Source organism: Styela clava, chromosome 2, assembly GCF_964204865.1.
Source record: "Styela clava chromosome 2, kaStyClav1.hap1.2, whole genome shotgun sequence".
Classification (NCBI taxonomy): Eukaryota; Metazoa; Chordata; class Ascidiacea; order Stolidobranchia; family Styelidae; genus Styela; species Styela clava.
In genome coordinates, this window is record NC_135251.1 from 22,291,134 (window position 1) to 22,311,081 (window position 19,948).

The following is a 19,948-nucleotide window of genomic DNA, read 5'->3' on the forward strand; positions in this document are numbered from 1 at the left end:
CAACTAGATTGAGACTAACCAAGAATCCAACGCACAAATTACAAAAATGAGCAGTGCACATTTCTCTATTCTAAATGATAATATCACATGCAATTCCAAATTTGGAAAGCATGAATTCAAGAAACCCAAACAGCAATAATATACTGAGAATACTAATTAACTATGAAGTCACTCATTAAAAGTTTCATGTATTTATAATTATTAAAAATTCAACTTATTTTAAAAATGACAATCCAGAGCTAAAAAAAATCAAGCACTGTATAATTTTAACCTTTTTCTAACTAGAACTAGAAACTTTTAACTAGAAACTTGCAGGAAAATCATGGAAAAATTATTTTAAAGAGATTGCTAAAATTTCATAAAATCACCAATAATAGAGTGAATAGAATTAAAAATAGAAGCTAATAATGCAAAAAACAAACAATTTCATTGAGTATAATATCCCTATTAAGTGGCTGTTGCATTCGGCCATATTAATAAGACCAAATGATACAGTAGTATCTTACAAATACTTCAATATTGAAAATTGAAGTCATTCCAGATTTAACAGGAAACAATAAAAAATAATAATTCACCCTCGATTAACCCTGGTTCATTGATAATCATGTTTTTCCAAGGAAATTTATCAACGATCCATGGATGATAGGGAATAATGGTTAGTTCATTAGTGATTGAGAATAAATGTATTGAATGTGTAGGAATCATTCTGCCAGTATAAACGAGTGGGGAGTGGCATCAAGTTTACAGATTTGGTTGGAAAACTTGACCTTGTGCTATCATGGCATCAGCAACCTTCTTGAACCCAGCAGCATTTGCTCCAAGTTGATAATCACCTGAAGATATAAAAAAATACCATACAGAAAATTCTCACTTATAAGAAAAAAGAATAGGATTTACATATTTATCCGGGGGAAGAGGAGAGCCGATAGGACTGCTTAATCATATGGCGAACTACGACCTCTCGTCTGTTTCCCAGCCAATGTCAGGTATGAGATTAGTTAGCCAGTTATTTGTTTCAGGTGCATGGACTTAATGGTGGAGGAGGCCGCAACACAAGTAATTGAGGTACAGCCCACAGGCTATATTAATTGACTTTCTTTCTAAATATGCCTGGAAATTTGTCATGATTATGAATTGTGTACAGTGATACCCCGGTAGACGAACTTAATTACGGTAGTTCAGCATTGGTGTACTGTACGACTACTGATTTGTTCGAGTACCAAAACTTTTTTGCCATAAGCAACTATAGTATTTATTTTAATTCGTTCTTTTGCATTCCAAAATAACAAAAATATTAACAAAAGTGTAACAACAATATCGGTACCGGCGTTACCGGTAGTCCACTGTGACAGATTGCATATCCATACCATACTTGTTGAATGATAAATATTTTTTCTTAACCCACATCTTTTTATGTTGCAAAGCCGGCTTATTAACATTTCCTTATAATTTTTGTTCGCTCTCCATAAACCTCAATATATAATATATTTATGTGTGTTGTGCAACAAACATCATGAAAAAAACTTTGTTTATATACATATGTCCCAAAACTTTCGGCAGATTCTAGAATAGATAATAGCCAGCCAGCCAAACTGTGTGTACAAAATTACAATACTATAAATTACTCAAGATAATGAAGCATCGAAATCAATAATTCACAAGCGTTTCAGTAATACCAACGATTTTCAAAATATTTATCCCATTTCTATTTTAATTAGGCCACGTATAAATTTGCCCAGGGCAAAAAGCACAAGCAAATTGTCAGAATGACTTCAAAAAATAATTTTATATAAATATTGAATAGCGTTAACATTATGCTACTGAGATTATACTTCTGTGTGAGCTTTGATAAACTTTACTCCTGAAAACAACATGAACTTTAACCAGTGTTCATAAATATATTGACTCATAATATTAAGGTTGACAGTTCAGAGCTTTACCACCAGCCATAAATGAACAACATTTAGGCCTGCAGCTAAAACCGTTAAAAAAATTTCGGAAATTTTGAGTTGCCACAGTCAGGAAGTAGATCAATATTTGTAACCAAATTTGGTAACAGAATCTGTTTTGTTTATTCTTGATTTCTTATTTATTTACAACTACCGAAATCCCAATAACAAATAAAATGAAAGCTGAAAAAATTTCAGTGAGACAAAAACTATTAAAATTAAAACATTCCAATTAATGGAGGGGGTTTAAGTTCACTTAAGTTAACTTCATTTTTGTTTCAATTTTACCATTCAGATCATATTCATTGCAGAGAATATTACAGAAAAAATTCAAATCAATTATTTATTAAAAATGGTCTTCATAAAAATTCGGAGGATCAATATAACTGTTTTTCACAATAATTTATCGGATATTAAGCTGGCCTAATAGTAGTTTTGCTAAATTATGCAGTTAAATCATTGAGGCTCTCCCCATCAACTAGTGCCCTATGTTACAAATTTTCAATAATTAGAGATGGAAGAGACTGCTGAAGGACATTACTCTTAGGTATTTTTCAAATTTTCCTGTACAGGGCTCAACATTTAACGCTAAATTTCACTGGTATTTCATAATTTTAGTGCACACCTTCATATGAGATTCAGCACAGTTCTGGTAATGATAACAGTAGGCTGGAATTTTGCAAACATCACCACAGCAAATAATTAAATAAGTAATTTTGTCAGTATCTTTTATTGCCAAATTCAAAAGTATTTTACCATAAGACAACAAACTGGTATATTGTTCAATTGATATAATTGAAACTTAATATTGTCAGGATCAATTTCTACATTCGAGCGTACATCTGTTGCTTTCGCCATTATTAATTGTAACGACCACTGAACTTGCCCTGTAAATCAACATTTCCCTGGGGAATGAGGATAGATATATTATTGTACTTGAGCATGCAAGACAGGCTAGGCATAAATCCTAACTTCTTTATAGACGAATATGCCACTGTAATTTATTTTGCAAATTTATACCTGGTTTTCCCAAATCCTTGGCAGTGTCTCGGCAGGTTTCAAAAATGTTTTTCATGATTCCTTGTAATTTATCATCAACTTCTTGTCTTGTCCAATGTACTCTCCCAGAATTTTGTGCCATTTCCAAACCAGAAACAGCTACACCTCCCGCATTGGCAGCCTGTTGAAAATTAGAAATTTCTTTAATTAACATAAAAGCACAAATATATTGCAGGGAAATACAGCAAGCATCCTGGGAATAGAAATGACCCAATCTGCTTCATGATAATTTCGATTTCAAAGTCTAGGAAACTACTATCAATTGGCCCTCGCCTGCCCATTTTATCACACCCGGTATAATTTGACATGAACATTTATTTCATTGCGAGAACGAAGAGTTTTGATTTTTACATCAATATTATTGGGTCGGATGTTATTGAGTAAAACCTTTTCCAGTGTCATTAATTTTTACTTCCATTTGAATAAATTCTTTGGGCATTATTAAATCTTATGGAAAGAAAAATTAAAAAAAACATCATTTTAATCAATATTATATAAAACAATGTTACATTGGGACCAAACATTGATTTTACAATTTTGTTCCTACTGCACAACTCTTTAAATAATTCATAATTGTTCGATCAGACCTTTCTGTCTAGACTACTGTTTATTTTTATAGCAAGAAGATAAATATATATATCACCTTCGCTGGGAAATAGACAACTTTATTTGCTTTGAAAATTTCAATAGCATCGTTTGTCGACGGCATGTTAGCACCTTCAAACACATATTTGCATCCATTCTTCACAAGAGCATCAGCATCAGCTTTCTCAACTTCATTTTGTGTTGCGCTTGGCAAAGCAACATCACAAGCAATATGCCATGGCCGTTTGCCATCAAAATACCTTTAGAATGAGAAAATGAGAGTTTAGATTTATTTCTGAAGCTACTCTTTGGAAAGAGCTATAGACAACTTCAATGTCTCATTGATGTAGCTTGCCTTTTATTCGATAATAACTCCTTATGATAATTCGTCAGTCACACCACACCCAGGATGTCCAAAACGATTCGAACCGATTTGGTGCATTCAATATTTTAAATTTTTGATTTTAGCGATAACTCAGTATAGTTTCTTTACAAAAATCGTTATTTTAATCAATTTGATGTCCAAAGATGAAATTTTAGCATTCTTAAAACTATAATTTATTAATTATATATATTTATGAATAAGACTTACTGAGCAGTACTAGACTCTTGTAAATACTCTTTACATCTGCCTCGCCTGTCTTTGATAGCGACAAGTTTATCACATTTAGCCTTATCAAAACCATTAGGCTGTATGAAAATAAGAAAGATAAATTAAATATAGAATTAATATGGCATGGAGGATCAATTTAAAGTGTGATCAATATATTCATCATGTTTCTAAATATTGCTGTAATTCTTAAATTCTGCTCCATGATTAATTTTGATTACGAATAATTGAAATAAATGCCATATGCAACAAAATCAAGAATTCCCATCGCGTCATCTCATATTTGTGACTAAAAATTAAACCTGCAAAAAAGCTTAATGTTCTGGAGTGAAGGAAAGTTTGTATATGGCCTGTTATTGTGTTCATCATATTTATATTAAATAGGTATTTAGATGGATGACAGTTCAGTACCTCATAAATGGTTCCTGATGAGTCACTGAAAGTAAGCACAGTTGCTCCAAAATGCAAACATTTCTCAGCAGCAAATTGAGCAACATTACCAGATCCAGAGATTGTAACTTTCTTGCCTTTAAGTGTGTCACCATGTTCAATAGCAGCAAAGTTCAAAGCATAGACACAACCATAACCTGGAAGTATTTGTTGAATAATTAGTCAAAATAATTTGTATGCTTTTATATCTATCACTTTTTCCAAATTCAAAAGGATTTTCCTCTGCAGAAGAGCATGAGGGCACTCCTGATTTTTGTCGAATTCTCAGTTTGAGACTGAGAGTGTGTTCTTTTCAATGCTTTTTAAGACAGTTCCATTAGCATGCATAATATTGCAAAGTAAATACTCTATAAGCACATTTGGTAAATTCAATTTCTCGCATTATTACATATCATAACTATCAACATCATGATATTAAATCCTCTTCTACATAATTTGAAACACAAAAACTGTTTGACATGCCAATGCAAAATTAATAGTAATATTATCAATACACAGACTGTTGAGACCAATTATAACATGGCAGCAAAATAATAAAGCAGACAAAACACATTGACAGATTAGAATACAAGGCAAGAAATTCTGAAAATATAATAATAGTCAGCAATAATTTGGCCTATTTATTAGATCAAATTAACAAAACTAGCGGTGAACTTCCAATTTACATCATAAAATTACCAACCTGTGGCTTCAGGTCTGATGAGTGATCCACCCCATCCCCAACCTTTTCCAGTTAAAACACCAACATGATCATGTGTAATTCTTTTATATTGACCAAACAAAAATCCGATCTCTCGTCCACCAACTCCAATGTCACCAGCTGGTACATCACAGTCCTAAAAATGTTGTACAATATTTATAGAAATGCAAAATACTGTTGTATGCAACTTTACGATTGGTTAAGATTTCCATATTAATCGCAAAAAAGGTGAGAAGATTACAAGACAATTTCATTATATAGTAAACCACAGCCTCCCATCTGGTTATTAATAGTCCATGTCCTGTCCAGTATGGGAATAGTTGGCCAGTTATTTGTTTCAGATGCATGGACTTGATGGTGGAGGAAGTTGTAACCAAACAGCAGAATATGATGACGAGCAGTCCAGTAATCAGAGATGCGATGGCAAGTGTAATCCTTGACATGCCAAACCCAATCCAAAAAGTCAACATTGTTGACTTACTGTTATCAGCCGTAATAAGCAATGAATAAAAATCAGTAGATTCAGCGGAATTCATCAAAATTATGATCATGTCTAAATATCCCACACCATAGCTTAGAAGGATGATCCAACCGTTATAGGAACAAAGAGGAAAGCCAACTTACTGGTCCAATGTGTCTGTACAATTCAGTCATGAAACTCTGACAGAAACGTAAAACCTCAGCATCAGATTTGCCTTTGGGATCGAAATCTGAACCTCCCTTTCCACCTCCCATAGGGAGAGTCGTCAGAGCATTTTTAAAAATTTGTTCGAAGCCAAGAAACTTGATGATTGACAGGTTGACAGAAGGATGAAAACGCTGAAAACAATGAGCGTTATTTAGTGAGATATATTTGAGACATTGAAACAAGCAAAAAAGCCATTTGTCAAAAACAATCTATGTTTATTTTTTTTATGATGGGTTTAAATTTATGAATTGTTTCTTTTTTAAAATGCAACACTGTTTCCAGGTTTCATAGAATACTTTGTCCTATTAATAATATCTTACAATTATGACAATATTTTTCGGATTTTTTTATTAATTCATTAACCTGTTTTCTGAAAATTGGGAATGCTGATGAATAGTTACTTCCAAAATATCTTGATATATTATTTACAATTCCAATATTAATTCAATTCAAAAAATACCAAATATAGATATATACCAGGCCACCTATACAAATAATGCCATATTAATCTAATAAAAACTTTTTCAATATTTGACTTCATCAGAACTTGTGATGGGAGCGATTCCTGGACTCGAAAAATTTGTGGGCAAACAACATGGGAAATGTGATTTATTGTAATAAATAACCCACAAGAACATATTCCATGAAATGTGTTTCGATAGATACATAGCTCCAAATTCTTAGAATTTACTATCAAAAAGTCAACATTATTGGCTTACTGTTACCAACCCTAATAACCAATAAATAAAGATCAGTTAATTCAGTGAAATCCATCAAAATTATGATGATGGATAAATATCTCACACCATATATTGGTAGTTTAAAAAAAATATCAATGTCTGTCCAAACAAGGCTGAAGGTTTCATTGTAATGGAAACCTAAATGAATCATTAACCTATAAAATATAGTATACTTTATGCATTTTCATTACAGTGTACCTAACATGCCAGACGTCATGGGTATCCCATGATTTCGAAGCATGATTTTTCACAACCTGCTGTTTCTAAGTAAAACAAGGTGATGGTTTGAATATTTGAATAAACCACACAACACAGCACTTGTAACTAAGTGCAAAGTCTAGCTTATATTAACCACAATTATAAAGGAATTGAACCTAAAACATTTTATCATAGTTATAATGTTCACATTTTTTTAGGTCAATGATTTTTTATTCCTTCTATCAGTTATGTAAATTTTAATCCTTCATTGGCATATCCATATTTAAACTTTGTGTTTAATATTTAATTTCTTTGCTTACATATCACACAACTGCAAGCTGTTCAAGACTAATAAACATACAAAAACATCAATCCCATATTTTCAATAATAAAATTGAACAACCTAACTTTTAGAATGGTAATTGCTTGTATTAATTAACATTTGAAAAGAAATTTTTTTGTACAAATCCATGGTAGGATTACATACCTTACTAAATTACTTCAAAAAAATAATGGAAATTGCTAGAGGAAAAAATTTATTTTGTGTGATTACAAGTACCATGATAGTTTGGTCACGTTCAGTTTACCAATTTACTGTTAAATTTGAAAAAGAAGGTATGTAAGAGTGGAATGTTAGAGCAAATTCTATTTTGTTACATCTGCTACTACCAACTGCTTATTGCAATACAAAACATCACATGCTCCGAGGGACGTATTGCTGCTTGCAAATAACTACTGATTAATAACAGGAGGAAGTTATTATCAGATGCAGCCAATCAAATGATATCACCAATCACTCAACAACATAGGAACGGGTAATCAAAGTAGAAGCATCAAAAAATATATTGGTGTAGCAGAAACATAGGAAGCAAAAAAACCAAAAATACTAAGATATTATAATTTATCATTGAATGGTATGAGAAAATAAGATAAATTATTATATATGAATTTCCAATGCTTTTGCCAGTTTTGAAAGAGTAACATGACATATTTCATATAAGTAATCCTCCATGAAAAATTAATTAAGGAACCTCATTTTCTAAACTAAATCAGGCGTGATAGGATATGACCAATTTAAGCCAATGAGAACAACTTAAATGGGGGTGTGTCCTAATATGATTGAAAGAAGCGCTTACGCAAACATGGATCGAGCCAATGGCTCAAAGAAATTGCTGACAGTAGATTACACTATTGTTAATGATCAACCACAATTTGAAAACGTTGGAGACTGAAGCACTGGTTATTATATGGGCCAATAAAAGACACACTGTCGAGAATTGGCAACCTCAATCCCACACTTTCGTGTGAGAAAAATAAATAAACTGTGTCAAGTCAGTGAATAAAGATTTTGAAATTAAACATGGGTATCTACATGATTGTCCAAGCTGTGATGACATCACCAAAAGCATATAATACGGGATTCCAAATTACAGAATAAACACAGCATAACCCATGTAATTCAATCATGCAAGTTTAGCTTCATTTTCCTCTGGTCCACACATGAAAATATAGTATCAAAATTGGCTTTCAAAAAAGGTAAAGTAGAATCAAATCAAAATTAATGTGGAAGAATATATATTAATGAGTTACTTACTAAACCCCCTTTGTATGGCCCGATTGCCTGGTTGAATTGCACTCGAAAACCTCTGTTAACTTGCATTACACCCTGAAAACAAGAAATATTAATTGTAAATTCTGGTACTTCCCCCTAACTCCTGCAAGAATATAGCTAGGAATATAATATGTTGTTAGGTATCACTATCTTCACTATATGATGGCTTCGTCCATCCACCATAAACTCATGCTCAGTGGCAATTAGATAGTATTAACACGGTGAGAGAAAACAAAACTGAAAATTATTTATCAGGCGAAGTTATATATGCTGCAATACATCATTTTACCCAACCGTTTTTTACTATTTATACTATAGCAACTTTCAAGCTCATAAATGTAACAAGACAAGTTAACTAGTTGAAAAATTATATTTGTCAAAATTTCTTGAAAAAATTTTCTAATCATCATTTCCAACAAGCTGTACCAATGACTGATAAAATAATATGATTTTCACAATATTCAATGTTTAATTTGAAATAAACACCCACCTTGTCATCTTGCCATGGAACTCTGAATTGAATCGCTCTCTCTGGTTCACATGCTGTTGCAAGTACTTGTAAATATTTTGGGTATCTCTCAAAAAGAGGTCGCAATGATTGGACAACTTCATCTACCGCCTAAAAAATTGAAATTTAAGGAAATGCTATACATAAATCACATTATACAAATTTATATACTATATGAACTAAGAAGAAAAAAATTAGTCAAAAGTGAAAGTGATAACAAAATTTATAACAAACAAACAATAATCAAAATTGAAACATGTATATCAATGTAATTAACTTTCGATATACATCAAGAAATAACACATTGAATAGCAATTCAATTGCTATTTTTAAAATTCTAAACCTATTTTAAGAAGGTCATTCATGCTGTATTTGTGATTTATAGATGAACAGATATTAAGTTCAAATTGAATATCCATAAAACACATAAACTTGGAATTTGGCTCAAAATAAAATTCTGTTTTATGTTTGGTCCATGTATAAAATTAGTAGACTAAAGAGTCATCTAACTTGGTAGACAAATAGTGCTAAACTCCACAGAGTCACTCATTAAGAAAGATTAACTGTCATATCATAGGAAACATATGGAAGTCAGGAAGTCGTTAGGAAATACATTAGTGAAGATAACGTTAAGTTATAATTTACCTGTAAAAACTCTGTTTGATTTGGGTCACGGCTTTTCACTTTAGCGTAGACTTCTTCCAAAGTTGCCATTATCAATCGATCTAATTCTGTCTCTGAGGTATACAACCTAAAAATTCAACAATTACATATTTAACATATCTCAGCATCGGCATAAGGTGATATGCGAAGGCCGATGTGTTCTTTCCATTGAAGAACTAAAGCTATAGCCACCCACCACTTGCAATTCAGTATTAGGGTACCCCTATATATTTTTTCTGGAACATGAAGCGCGAAGAAGGAAGAGGCATAACTGCATAATGGAGAATTGGTTTTCAAGTTTGGATTTTGCTTACAGAGTAAACAAATCCCATTTTAAAAGAGATGGGAAGAGATGACGAAAGGGGGAAAATAACTTCCATTTAAGCATAAATTATATTTAATGTGGGCCTTCGCTTCAATTTTATAATAACTCGAGATAGTCTAAATATTGTATATTCTAACTGCAGTACCATACTGTCCTACAGTCATAAGCTTCAGATACTTTTGAAAGGTAATATAATCTATGTTAGCCGATATGCGGATAAAATTAGTTGTTATATCTGTCTGTCTGTATATCGAGATAAGAGTTTGGTCAATTCAAAACGCTTGCAAAATAAAAAGAAATCTGCCTCTCGCTCTACGCAATAAATGCGCCCTCATTGCAATCAAGCACGTGCAGCGCACGACGAACCGGCGCCGCAGCCGACTCAATTGCCGCTGGCTTTTGCAAAGTCACGCAGACAACGAGAAAAACGCGACGATGCCCACGTCGACACTGCTCGCTTGAAATAGTCTTTTGTTGTTTGCTGTTTGACCACGCACAAATGGCTAAGCATGAAACAATTAACACATAAGGTATCCCGAAAGAGCGCCACTTGAGCCATTCATGAACGAATGTAATAAATTTCCTACACGTCTGATTACGCACGAATTCTGAACGAAAACACGAGTTTCAATTTAACAAAGGATAATTGAATACAAACACGTATTCAAGTATTTGAGAAGGCGAAAAATTGCTATTATAGTCGAAAAAGGAAAAAAAATAACCACACTACTAGATACTACTGTCAATGTACCGACTGTTGAATGAGATCTAGCGACTCGGGTTCCAAATAGCGACTGTCAGAAGAGCGACTGTCAATAGAGCGATCACATGGCACCGATTAATTTAAAACAGCGACTGTCAATAGAGCGACTATACGACAGTAGGGATGGGCCGGGATTCGGATCCGGACTCGGATTCGAGTCGAATCCAGGCATTTTTTGGACTCGGATTCGATTTCGAGTCCACGTCGTTTTTACCGAGTCCATAATCAATTCTGTTTTTACTAATTTACGCCTATGTTTGTACTTTTACCTCTTTAAATCCCACTACATACCTTAACTAGTAAAATTCAAAGTTAGCTCTGTAACAATATCCCTCGTGTGCATTATAAACACTCCTAATAAAACGACGACAGATATCCAGATAATATAACGCAAGTTAAAAACTATTGATCGCTTATAACAATGATGTTGCGCCAGTCGCCTTCAAACTATCTCTTCTTTTCGGTATACATGTGGTACACAATAAAATATGTGTTAGCGCAATATTTTTGAGTTTTAGATTCGCGTAAAAATGAAACATGCCCTGAATCAACCCAATGGGGAATCTCATCAATACCTCTTTTAAATCGGGTTTACTACGTGCAATCCTTTCGCTAAAAAGGCAATGGAAAGCATGGAGAGTTTTAGAACGTTTAGATGAACTATTAAATTGCAAGCGGATGTACCACAATGTATTGACGACGAGTGGCATTTCTCTACCATATGCGCACGTGACATAGTAAATTCACGGCTAGAAATATCTGGAATTATGGGAAAGCATTGTAGTCGAAAGATTTTTTATTTTTCATATTAACATGTAAGAATATCTGAATAGCCGACCAGAATTGACGCAAGGTGGTGGGCTGGAAATTCAGTTCACAGCCAAGGCGCACATTGGCCCACGTTTACGTTTGTATCATGGCCGCCAAAAAGAGAAAAAGATATTATTAAAATGATTCAACAGCTATCTGCGGAACCATCAGGCAAAAAATATGAGCTACGACGTATATTTGTGAGCGCACGATGCTGTAGCATGGTCAAAAACGTGTTTTTCTGCTTTTCTATTATGACGTCACGGACTCGGCAGATTCGATTCGAGTCCTTGACCTATTACTCGGATTCGTCGAATCTCTGTAATGCCGGACTCGTCCCATCCCTATACGACAGCGATTCATTTAAAACAGCGACTTCCTTTATTAAATCCAAGGCTTACGCGCACACGCACTCTTTCACCCCCCCCCCCCCCCCCCAACACACACACCTTCCATCCGTTACTTTCCTTTCCCGTCTGAACTTTTCATCGTACATGCGCTTTTTTATGCCAAAGTATAAGCGTGGTCGTATAATCAGCTGATCCGTTGCTTTCCTTTTCCGTCTGATGGTTTGACGCAGATTTGTAGAAGAGCCAACAGCTGCTGCGACTTCTTCGGTTATTGTATCCTGCACGATTCTTCGTGGTGGATCCCGTGTTCTTACTGCAGCTGTTTTTACACTGTTTTCAACTCTCCTGGCTGCCACTTCCGCAGGGTTTGGTGGATGCGTGTGGACGCCACTGCTCACTGGGGGTTGTTGTTGCTCACGATACCGAAGGCTTGTCGTTAGGCGACCTTTACAACCTGTTTTGGCACACCTCCAATTGATTGTATTTAACTTTGTTTTGTCATTTCTATACAAAAAGCCTTCATGACATATCATGTCACTTCCTTTTCTTGAAGTTATGAAATCCATTAGGGCAAATTTTTCAAACAACCTTAAAATTAATGTGACACGACATAGCGTTACCTTCCAACAACCGACCAGGAAATTCGACTCGGTGAATATGAGTTAAGTCTCTATCATAACAGGCGCTGTTTTAATGCGGTCGGCATTTATACAATCGCTGTTTGGAATGTCGCTCACTTGATTACGTCGCTATTATGAAGTCACCATTATGACAGTCGCTGTTTTGACAGTCGCTATCCGGCCTGGATACCGATCTAGCCACGCTATTAGCTCTGTAACGCCTTATAGCGCTTGACTGTACCACAAAATGCTCACAACGTTTTCATTTGATTTCAAACAATGTACAGTAATACTGTTGAAGTTAAACTAAAATTAATTTTGTAATCTTTAAAATATCAAGATATACATTCTTATATATGACTACTCGTGGATGCTCACCCTAAAACCATGGGCGTAGCTAGGAATTTTCAAGGGGGTTAGGGTTCAGACATATCTAATTGTCAAGTTAGAACGAATGAGCTAGCGGGTCGGTCGGAGGCCGGAAAACGTTGGTTTCAAGAGTCTTGGGAACCTAAAAAGCGTTTCAAGCTACAAAAATGTATGATTGATACAGAAAAATGTGGGTCGTGGTAACTGTAATTGCCCAATTCAAATTGTTGCATACGTACCAGATACGAGATATTTTTATAATTGTGGTAATGATAGTAAATACCCACAAATCAATTGCAATAATAAATCATTTGAATGAAAAATGAACCAATTTTAAGATGTTATTCGAAAAGCGGAGAACTGGACATCGAGTTTGATTGCAGCTTAAAATCCAATCCACTATATTATATACCACCGTGATGTTCCACAAGGAGATGTGGCCTGACATCAAAAAGTTTTATACAATAATCAATCATTATCAACTATTTTCATCATCACAGACGAAATGTCTAGAAAAAGAAACCAAAGCAAGGTAAGATCTCACAAAGATTATATATATGCGAAACAGATTCGAAAAGTGAGGCAGTATATCCTTATCATTAAAATATAATATATCATGAACATTCAATAAATATATATATATACAGAACCAATGAACCAATTTTAAGATGTTATTCGAAAAGCGGAGAACTGGACATCGAGTTTGATTGCAGCTTAAAATCCAATCCACTATATTATATACCACCGTGATGTTCCACAAGGAGATGTGGCCTGACATCAAAAAGTTTTATACAATAATCAATCATTATCAACTATTTTCATCATCACAGACGAAATGTCTAGAAAAAGAAACCAAAGCAAGGTAAGATCTCACAAAGATTATATATATGCGAAACAGATTCGAAAAGTGAGGCAGTATATCCTTATCATTAAAATATAATATATCATGAACATTCAATAAATATATATATATATATATATATAAATAATAAGAGATGGTTGGAGTTTGCTCATCGAAATAGAAGCAGGTGCTGTCGATCATTGTACAATAGAACAGAACTGGTTGCCATATTGTACAGAAAATATCTTGTGCAAAGCATGCTTGGGATTCTCGCACACATGCTATAAACACGCAGCCAATAATACGTACTTCGTCGCTTTGATAGATAAAAGCTTATCGATTTAGAATTGCTTATTCAATTATATTAAATCCTAGGCGAGGTTCAAAACCCAAGGCTGGTATACATGATCCGAGGCATCGAGATATGTCCAACGTCTTAACCACAACGACATTTTTTGATATATATGTCACAGAGTGCCGGTGATGACCCAACCCATATACATCGTCGAATTGAAGCGCGAATACACACATTTAATATATAAATTTTAATAACAAAATTACGCATTGATACAAGGATTAATACAAACGACAACTGTTATCGTGTTGGTGTGTTGGCAGCAGTGTTGTTCCCAGAAATTGCAAACGCGGTGAAAAATATTACTTCCGCAAAAGCTATCAGATATAAAGTAATCTCAAAATTTGAGTTGCACACAGCAAGCAATAGTACCTAACAAAATCACGCATTTATACAAGGATTCATACAAACGACAACTGAATCATGTTGATGTTTTCAACAGCGTTGTTCCCAGAAATTGCAAACGCGGTAAAAAAATATTACTTCCGCAAAAGTCATCAGATGTACAGTTTCGAAATTCGAAATTCGCACTGCAAACATCAAGCAATAGTATATTCATTGCTGCCAGCCAACCGCATGACTAGCTGAATATATCACATTCTAATTTAAATGGGTATTCCCGCAGTGTGTGTACCAGGTTAGGCCATAATTTTATTCCAATTTTTCTTATTTTGGGTGTATTACGAGTTCGGGGATTGTCCGTGTTAGCCAAGTGTATATACCCCCTACCCATAGGCTTCAGTCTCTTCACACAACTTGATGTAAAGTAGGCGAACAAAATTAGTTACATCCATATTGTTACACACACTTCTGAAGCGCCTGCAAATGACATTAACAGTGTCTCTATTGGTCGGAAACAGTGAATGACGACCCTTGACGTAAGAGTCGTGTAAAGCTGTGGGCCATACTCGGCCGAATGCCAAAGTGGCATAAACAGAATGTTTTTTGCGGTCGTTTTCTTACAGAATCTTACCTGGCAAATTGAATCGTTGGAATCCTAACGTTCCATTGATTATGCCTTTGTAGAGTCGTCGGCGCTGGTAAACAGTGAATATAGCTGCTGTAAAAACGTTGAGATAAATTTGCTATTTGTTTTCCAACACAAAATAATCTTACAGTTGCTCTTTTCATAACTAATTTCTATGATAGAGCAAAATATCGTTATGTAGGTCAAATATTCTAAGCCTGACTTCAAAACGAGGAAGCACTGCTAGACTTATTATACTGAATGTTATATTTAAGAAACAGGGGAGCAAATTGAAACTTTTTCGTCGCCTGAACCCTCATTTTATAAACTCCTTTAGTCGAGTCAAGTGGTTAGTTACATCGCATCGATATTGTGAGTTTTAATTCTAGGCAACCTTTCATTTTCACGCTATATGTTTGTTCAGCGAACAAAACCACCCAAATAAAATATGTATGAGGATGGTAGAGCTTGTGGCGACGTGGATCATGATAATTTTTATGTAAATTTGCAAAGAAGAACCGCCGGTTTCGAGGAACTTAGTTATGCATGACTTAGATAAAACTTTTATCGTACATGCGCTTTGTTATGCCAAAGTATAAGTGTTGTTGTATGATCAGCTGATCCAAACGGGCGTCACGCATTACCGGATTTCTATTGGCTAAATCACTGTGGTGTGAGACTGTGAGTATTTTAATCCGAAAAACTATCCCGGAAAACGAGAGCCTAAAAAAACACCGACAAACACTCAGGTGTCACGAACTCGGCAAACGCGTCAAACTTTATATTTTTATAGCTAAGGAACTAAGAAATGTTACCAAACTGAGTTCAGCGAGCGTTTTCCGGAGATTGCCATGGGTTTTGCCTTTTTTATCGCAACCTGAATTTTATAATTTTAAATCACGCATTTATCGATTTTTAAGCTTTTTTCTTGTCAATTCGCATACAGCAAAGTCTCAAAAACTTACAATTTGATCAAAATAAGCTAGAATGATCTTTGAAATTTAGTGCATACCAAAACGTACCGCAATCAACCAAAACTGCAATTTATCAACTAGTCACAAATACCGCGTAGTTTACGATCCATGTCCCGAGGGTAGGTTGATGGAAAACAGAGCCGAATTTTGACAGCTAAGTGCGTCGTCGTACCTGTCAACCAAATGCACAACCATTTGCAAGCCTATTATCTGCCATCATTTTCCGCTACCTTATTTTTAGCATCATTGCATTTTCTTCCGCAATGGTTGCTATGGGTCTTTTACGCATGACTTTTAAGTCGTTGGGATAAATTTTCACCGTTATAAATAAATCGTAATCTTCGAAAAGAGATTAAATCGCGTTGCATCGATCAATATTTTCTATTGAATAGTTATAACATAAAACAGCCAATGCCATGTTCTGTCGAGTTACTAATAAATATAACTTCACGATTTTTTTATGTACAGCAATGAAGCGATTGACTGTGTAAAGCGAAGCTTTATAAAATTTTAATATTTGTCAAATAAGTTCGAAACTTATTTACTTATTTAGTGAATCGGAAAGTCAAATATTTTCCTTCCACCAGTGACGCGACGATAGGAAATCATGAACTACCTTATTGAGGTTGTTGTTTGATTCCAAATACTAAACCAGGTGACGTGATGAGTGACGTTATTTTGTTTGGATGTTTGTGACACTCACATGACGGAATCTCAAATATTTGTTTCCTTAAAATTGTGCCAGGCTCAAAGTTTTTATAATAATATCCCTAATATGAGATTTGCTTTACATGAGTTATCGTTCGATAACAATTTATAAATGTACAATATTTTACATATCCTGCCTTTCGGAGTTAGGAATGCAGGTTCTGAATACAAACGGCTATTATAAAAAAGCATAATGAAAAGTTGTATTTGATGAAGGCTTCTGACATATTAAACTGACTATAGACTGATTCTAATTTTGATTGCGAAACAGTATATTTCTTTACTCTGTCTGATAACATTGTGGAAAATCTCTCCATATATAGATTAGCGACGAAATGTTTTGCATGTATAGTATTTCTTCAATTATATGTCTAGAAAAAGGCCCTCGAACTCAAATACAGAATCCTTCAAACGTAAAACCATCTGCTTTTCCGATTAGGCGTGTGTATGCGCCATTTTACGTGAGAATGTTTTTCTTTGCGTTGGTATACCATGCATAAGTGCAAGTCATTGATTATCCGGAACGCCGAGTACATTTTGTTTTAAAATTTTGCCATTTGTGTTCTTGCATTTTACGGTGCGGTTGCCTGGCTACTTTCTGCATTACCTTTGATTAGTCGAGCGGAAACGCATTCATTGGGACAACAAAGCTAAAAACACATACTATTGGTACTCAATTTTACACTTTCTAAGAACTGTGTAATACATGGACGCAAAAATAAGCAAAAGTCGTTTTCAAGAATATTTAAGTTAATTCTCTATTTTCAATATCAACACCTAGAGTTGGATCGAATTTCTTGAAATAACTTGGACAACAAGCTAGAACATTAAACATGCCCATCATTGATAAACCCCGCATTGATATTCTGTGCCAGAGAGTTTACTGCATTATTATTGAGCTTTCTAGCAATGTCTATCACTCGCATGGTATAATTGTCTGGTCTTGTCTGGTCGAAGGCGTCAATAAACAAAGTCTGAATTGCGCCACAAAAGTATTATTCTGAAAATATAATTTAGTCATTTGTCGATTTGACTAATGCTTCGATCAAGCATGTCTGATATATCCCAGATCCTGCTTTTCGAAGACCATGCGCATCAGCCCGATAGCGGCTGAGCGGCCCGCTTCGATGGACCGTACCAAACAGTAAGGGAATATTCACTACTACTTCATCAAATATAATTTGTCGTAAAAGTAAAATAATTCGTAAGCAAAAAACTGCAATCTGCTATACTTGGTCAGTCCATTCAAAGTAAGAGACAAAATATTCAACATAATTGGCTCCACTTGATGGGCAGTGATTAAGTGGGCTATATCTTAATGGTGAAAACGTTGGTCTACGTATATATGCACAATTTAATTATATGCGAAATATGGCGGAATCTCTTTAGTTATGTCATGCTACAGAATAATACATTTGGCAGTCTTACATTCTATTCTTAGGAAGCGTTTTGATGAGTCATCACACTAGGACGAAAGAAAGTTTAGAGATTTCAATTCTAGTTCGTGCATATTGTGTCGATGTTTTCTAATGACTAAGCATGACATAATCATTAATATGCACGTAGTAATATTGAGCATACCATGTGATATCCAATTTGAATTCGAGAAGAAAGAGAAAAATTGTAATCAGCGATATAGAATTTAATATATGTTGAGTATATAGTTTGCAAGTCTTTAATACGTAAATGCATTATTAATTATAAACTAAAAACACCTAACAGGACCTAAAAATTTAAAACTTCATAAGAATAGGATTTACAAGCCAGCCTATACGTGGCGCCATAGGTTAATGTACACATTTGTAAAGACAAAGTTTCAAGCCTGAAATATATTAATGCTAAATCCACATGCAACAGACAGTTGGTAGGAGAAGGAATGAATATAGATGGTCCCGAGCGACCATGGAATTGACTCTTCCGAAGAAGACTGCCATATATAGACCACAAGTTTGATTTACTTTGGTAGCTACGCAAAATGTGTGCTTCCGACTGTGCAATGATTTAGGTAAAGACTAATTTTAAATGTCTCTAGCAAATACCTAAACCTAATTATCTAATTCTAACGTGCGGAAAACTTGATTCTTAGAAATGAGTATAGGAAACCTCAAGCCCGCCTAAGGCCGAGAAGACTAGTGCGCGATAAAACACGAATATTCTTCAACGGAGTTTAAAGTAAGCTCCTGCTGACAAAAATATATTTAAAAGATGACTCTACTTACTTTTGTGACGAATATTTTTCCGGCTGACGATAGCCTCGTTATTGACGTGTTCTTCTTACTAAAGTATTATGATTCTAAAACTTCAATATATACTAATCTGTTCCCTGTGATAAAAAAAACGGTATTTAATAATGATCGATCGAATCGGTCAATATTAATCTCACATAAGTTTTATACAACATTACAAATATTTTACACTGTCTGATACAAATACAAAATATGGAGTTCCTAAATTAAATTATACTACTCTATGACAATTTTGTTGAACGAGAGAACCAACCAAAATATCCAACATACCTAAGGCTAAGAGAGTTCAACCTGAACGCAATTATTTTGATAATTACAAGCTAATCGCAACTAAACAAGGAGTGACTACGCTATTTTTTATCGCGTGATTTTATACTTTCATAACCGCTGTGTCATGTTTACTATTACATTTCTCGTCTTCTAATTCGCATATGTTTGATTTGAAGTTCAATCAATCGCGTCACCAAATGAAAGTTGTTACGTTAAGCGTTACGGTCTTGTATTAAAATAGTTTGCAATTTTAAATTCCAAATCAAAATAACCATTATAAATGATGACAATTGCTACAGCGATTACTGTAGGCAATAAATACCTTGTGAACCACAATTATTGTTATCGCGAATTGACACTTAAATAAATCATAAGAAGAAAAAAGTTGAAAAGACACACAAATGGCACTATTTCGATTCGCAAGCTTTAAAAAAGCAATTGGGCCATTTTTTAACTATTTGACAATTCATGTTGGAATGATGGAAAATGAGCATCATTCGCCAGGCAATATTTTGATCTAAAATTAGGACCCTAATTTGTTTAAAATTGTTTAATTCAAGATAAGCACCCATACTATATATATATTGG

General features: G+C 34.4%; 1 protein-coding gene across 3 annotated transcripts; it reads right to left on the reverse strand.

Annotated features, from left to right (window-relative positions):
- Positions 1–49: 49 nt before the first annotated feature.
- On the reverse strand, positions 50–19,165 carry LOC120335624 (NADP-specific glutamate dehydrogenase-like). Of its 3 annotated transcripts, none has more exons than XM_039403165.2 (11): positions 19,064–19,165; positions 9,745–9,850; positions 9,082–9,210; positions 8,574–8,645; positions 5,978–6,172; positions 5,336–5,489; positions 4,615–4,790; positions 4,186–4,283; positions 3,652–3,853; positions 2,970–3,129; positions 50–833 (listed from the first exon to the last, which is right to left on the reverse strand). In XM_039403165.2, exons 2-11 carry the CDS (start codon positions 9,811–9,813, stop codon positions 742–744), a joined length of 1,347 nt encoding a protein of 448 aa, XP_039259099.2. In that variant the 5' UTR covers positions 9,814–9,850; positions 19,064–19,165; the 3' UTR covers positions 50–741. The 3 variants fall into 3 exon arrangements, with proteins under 3 accessions (XP_039259099.2, XP_039259098.2, XP_039259096.2); XM_039403164.2 differs by lacking the exon at positions 19,064–19,165 and adding an exon at positions 15,169–15,385; XM_039403162.2 differs by lacking the exon at positions 19,064–19,165 and adding an exon at positions 12,110–12,693.
- Between the last annotated feature and the right edge of the window lie 783 nt (positions 19,166–19,948).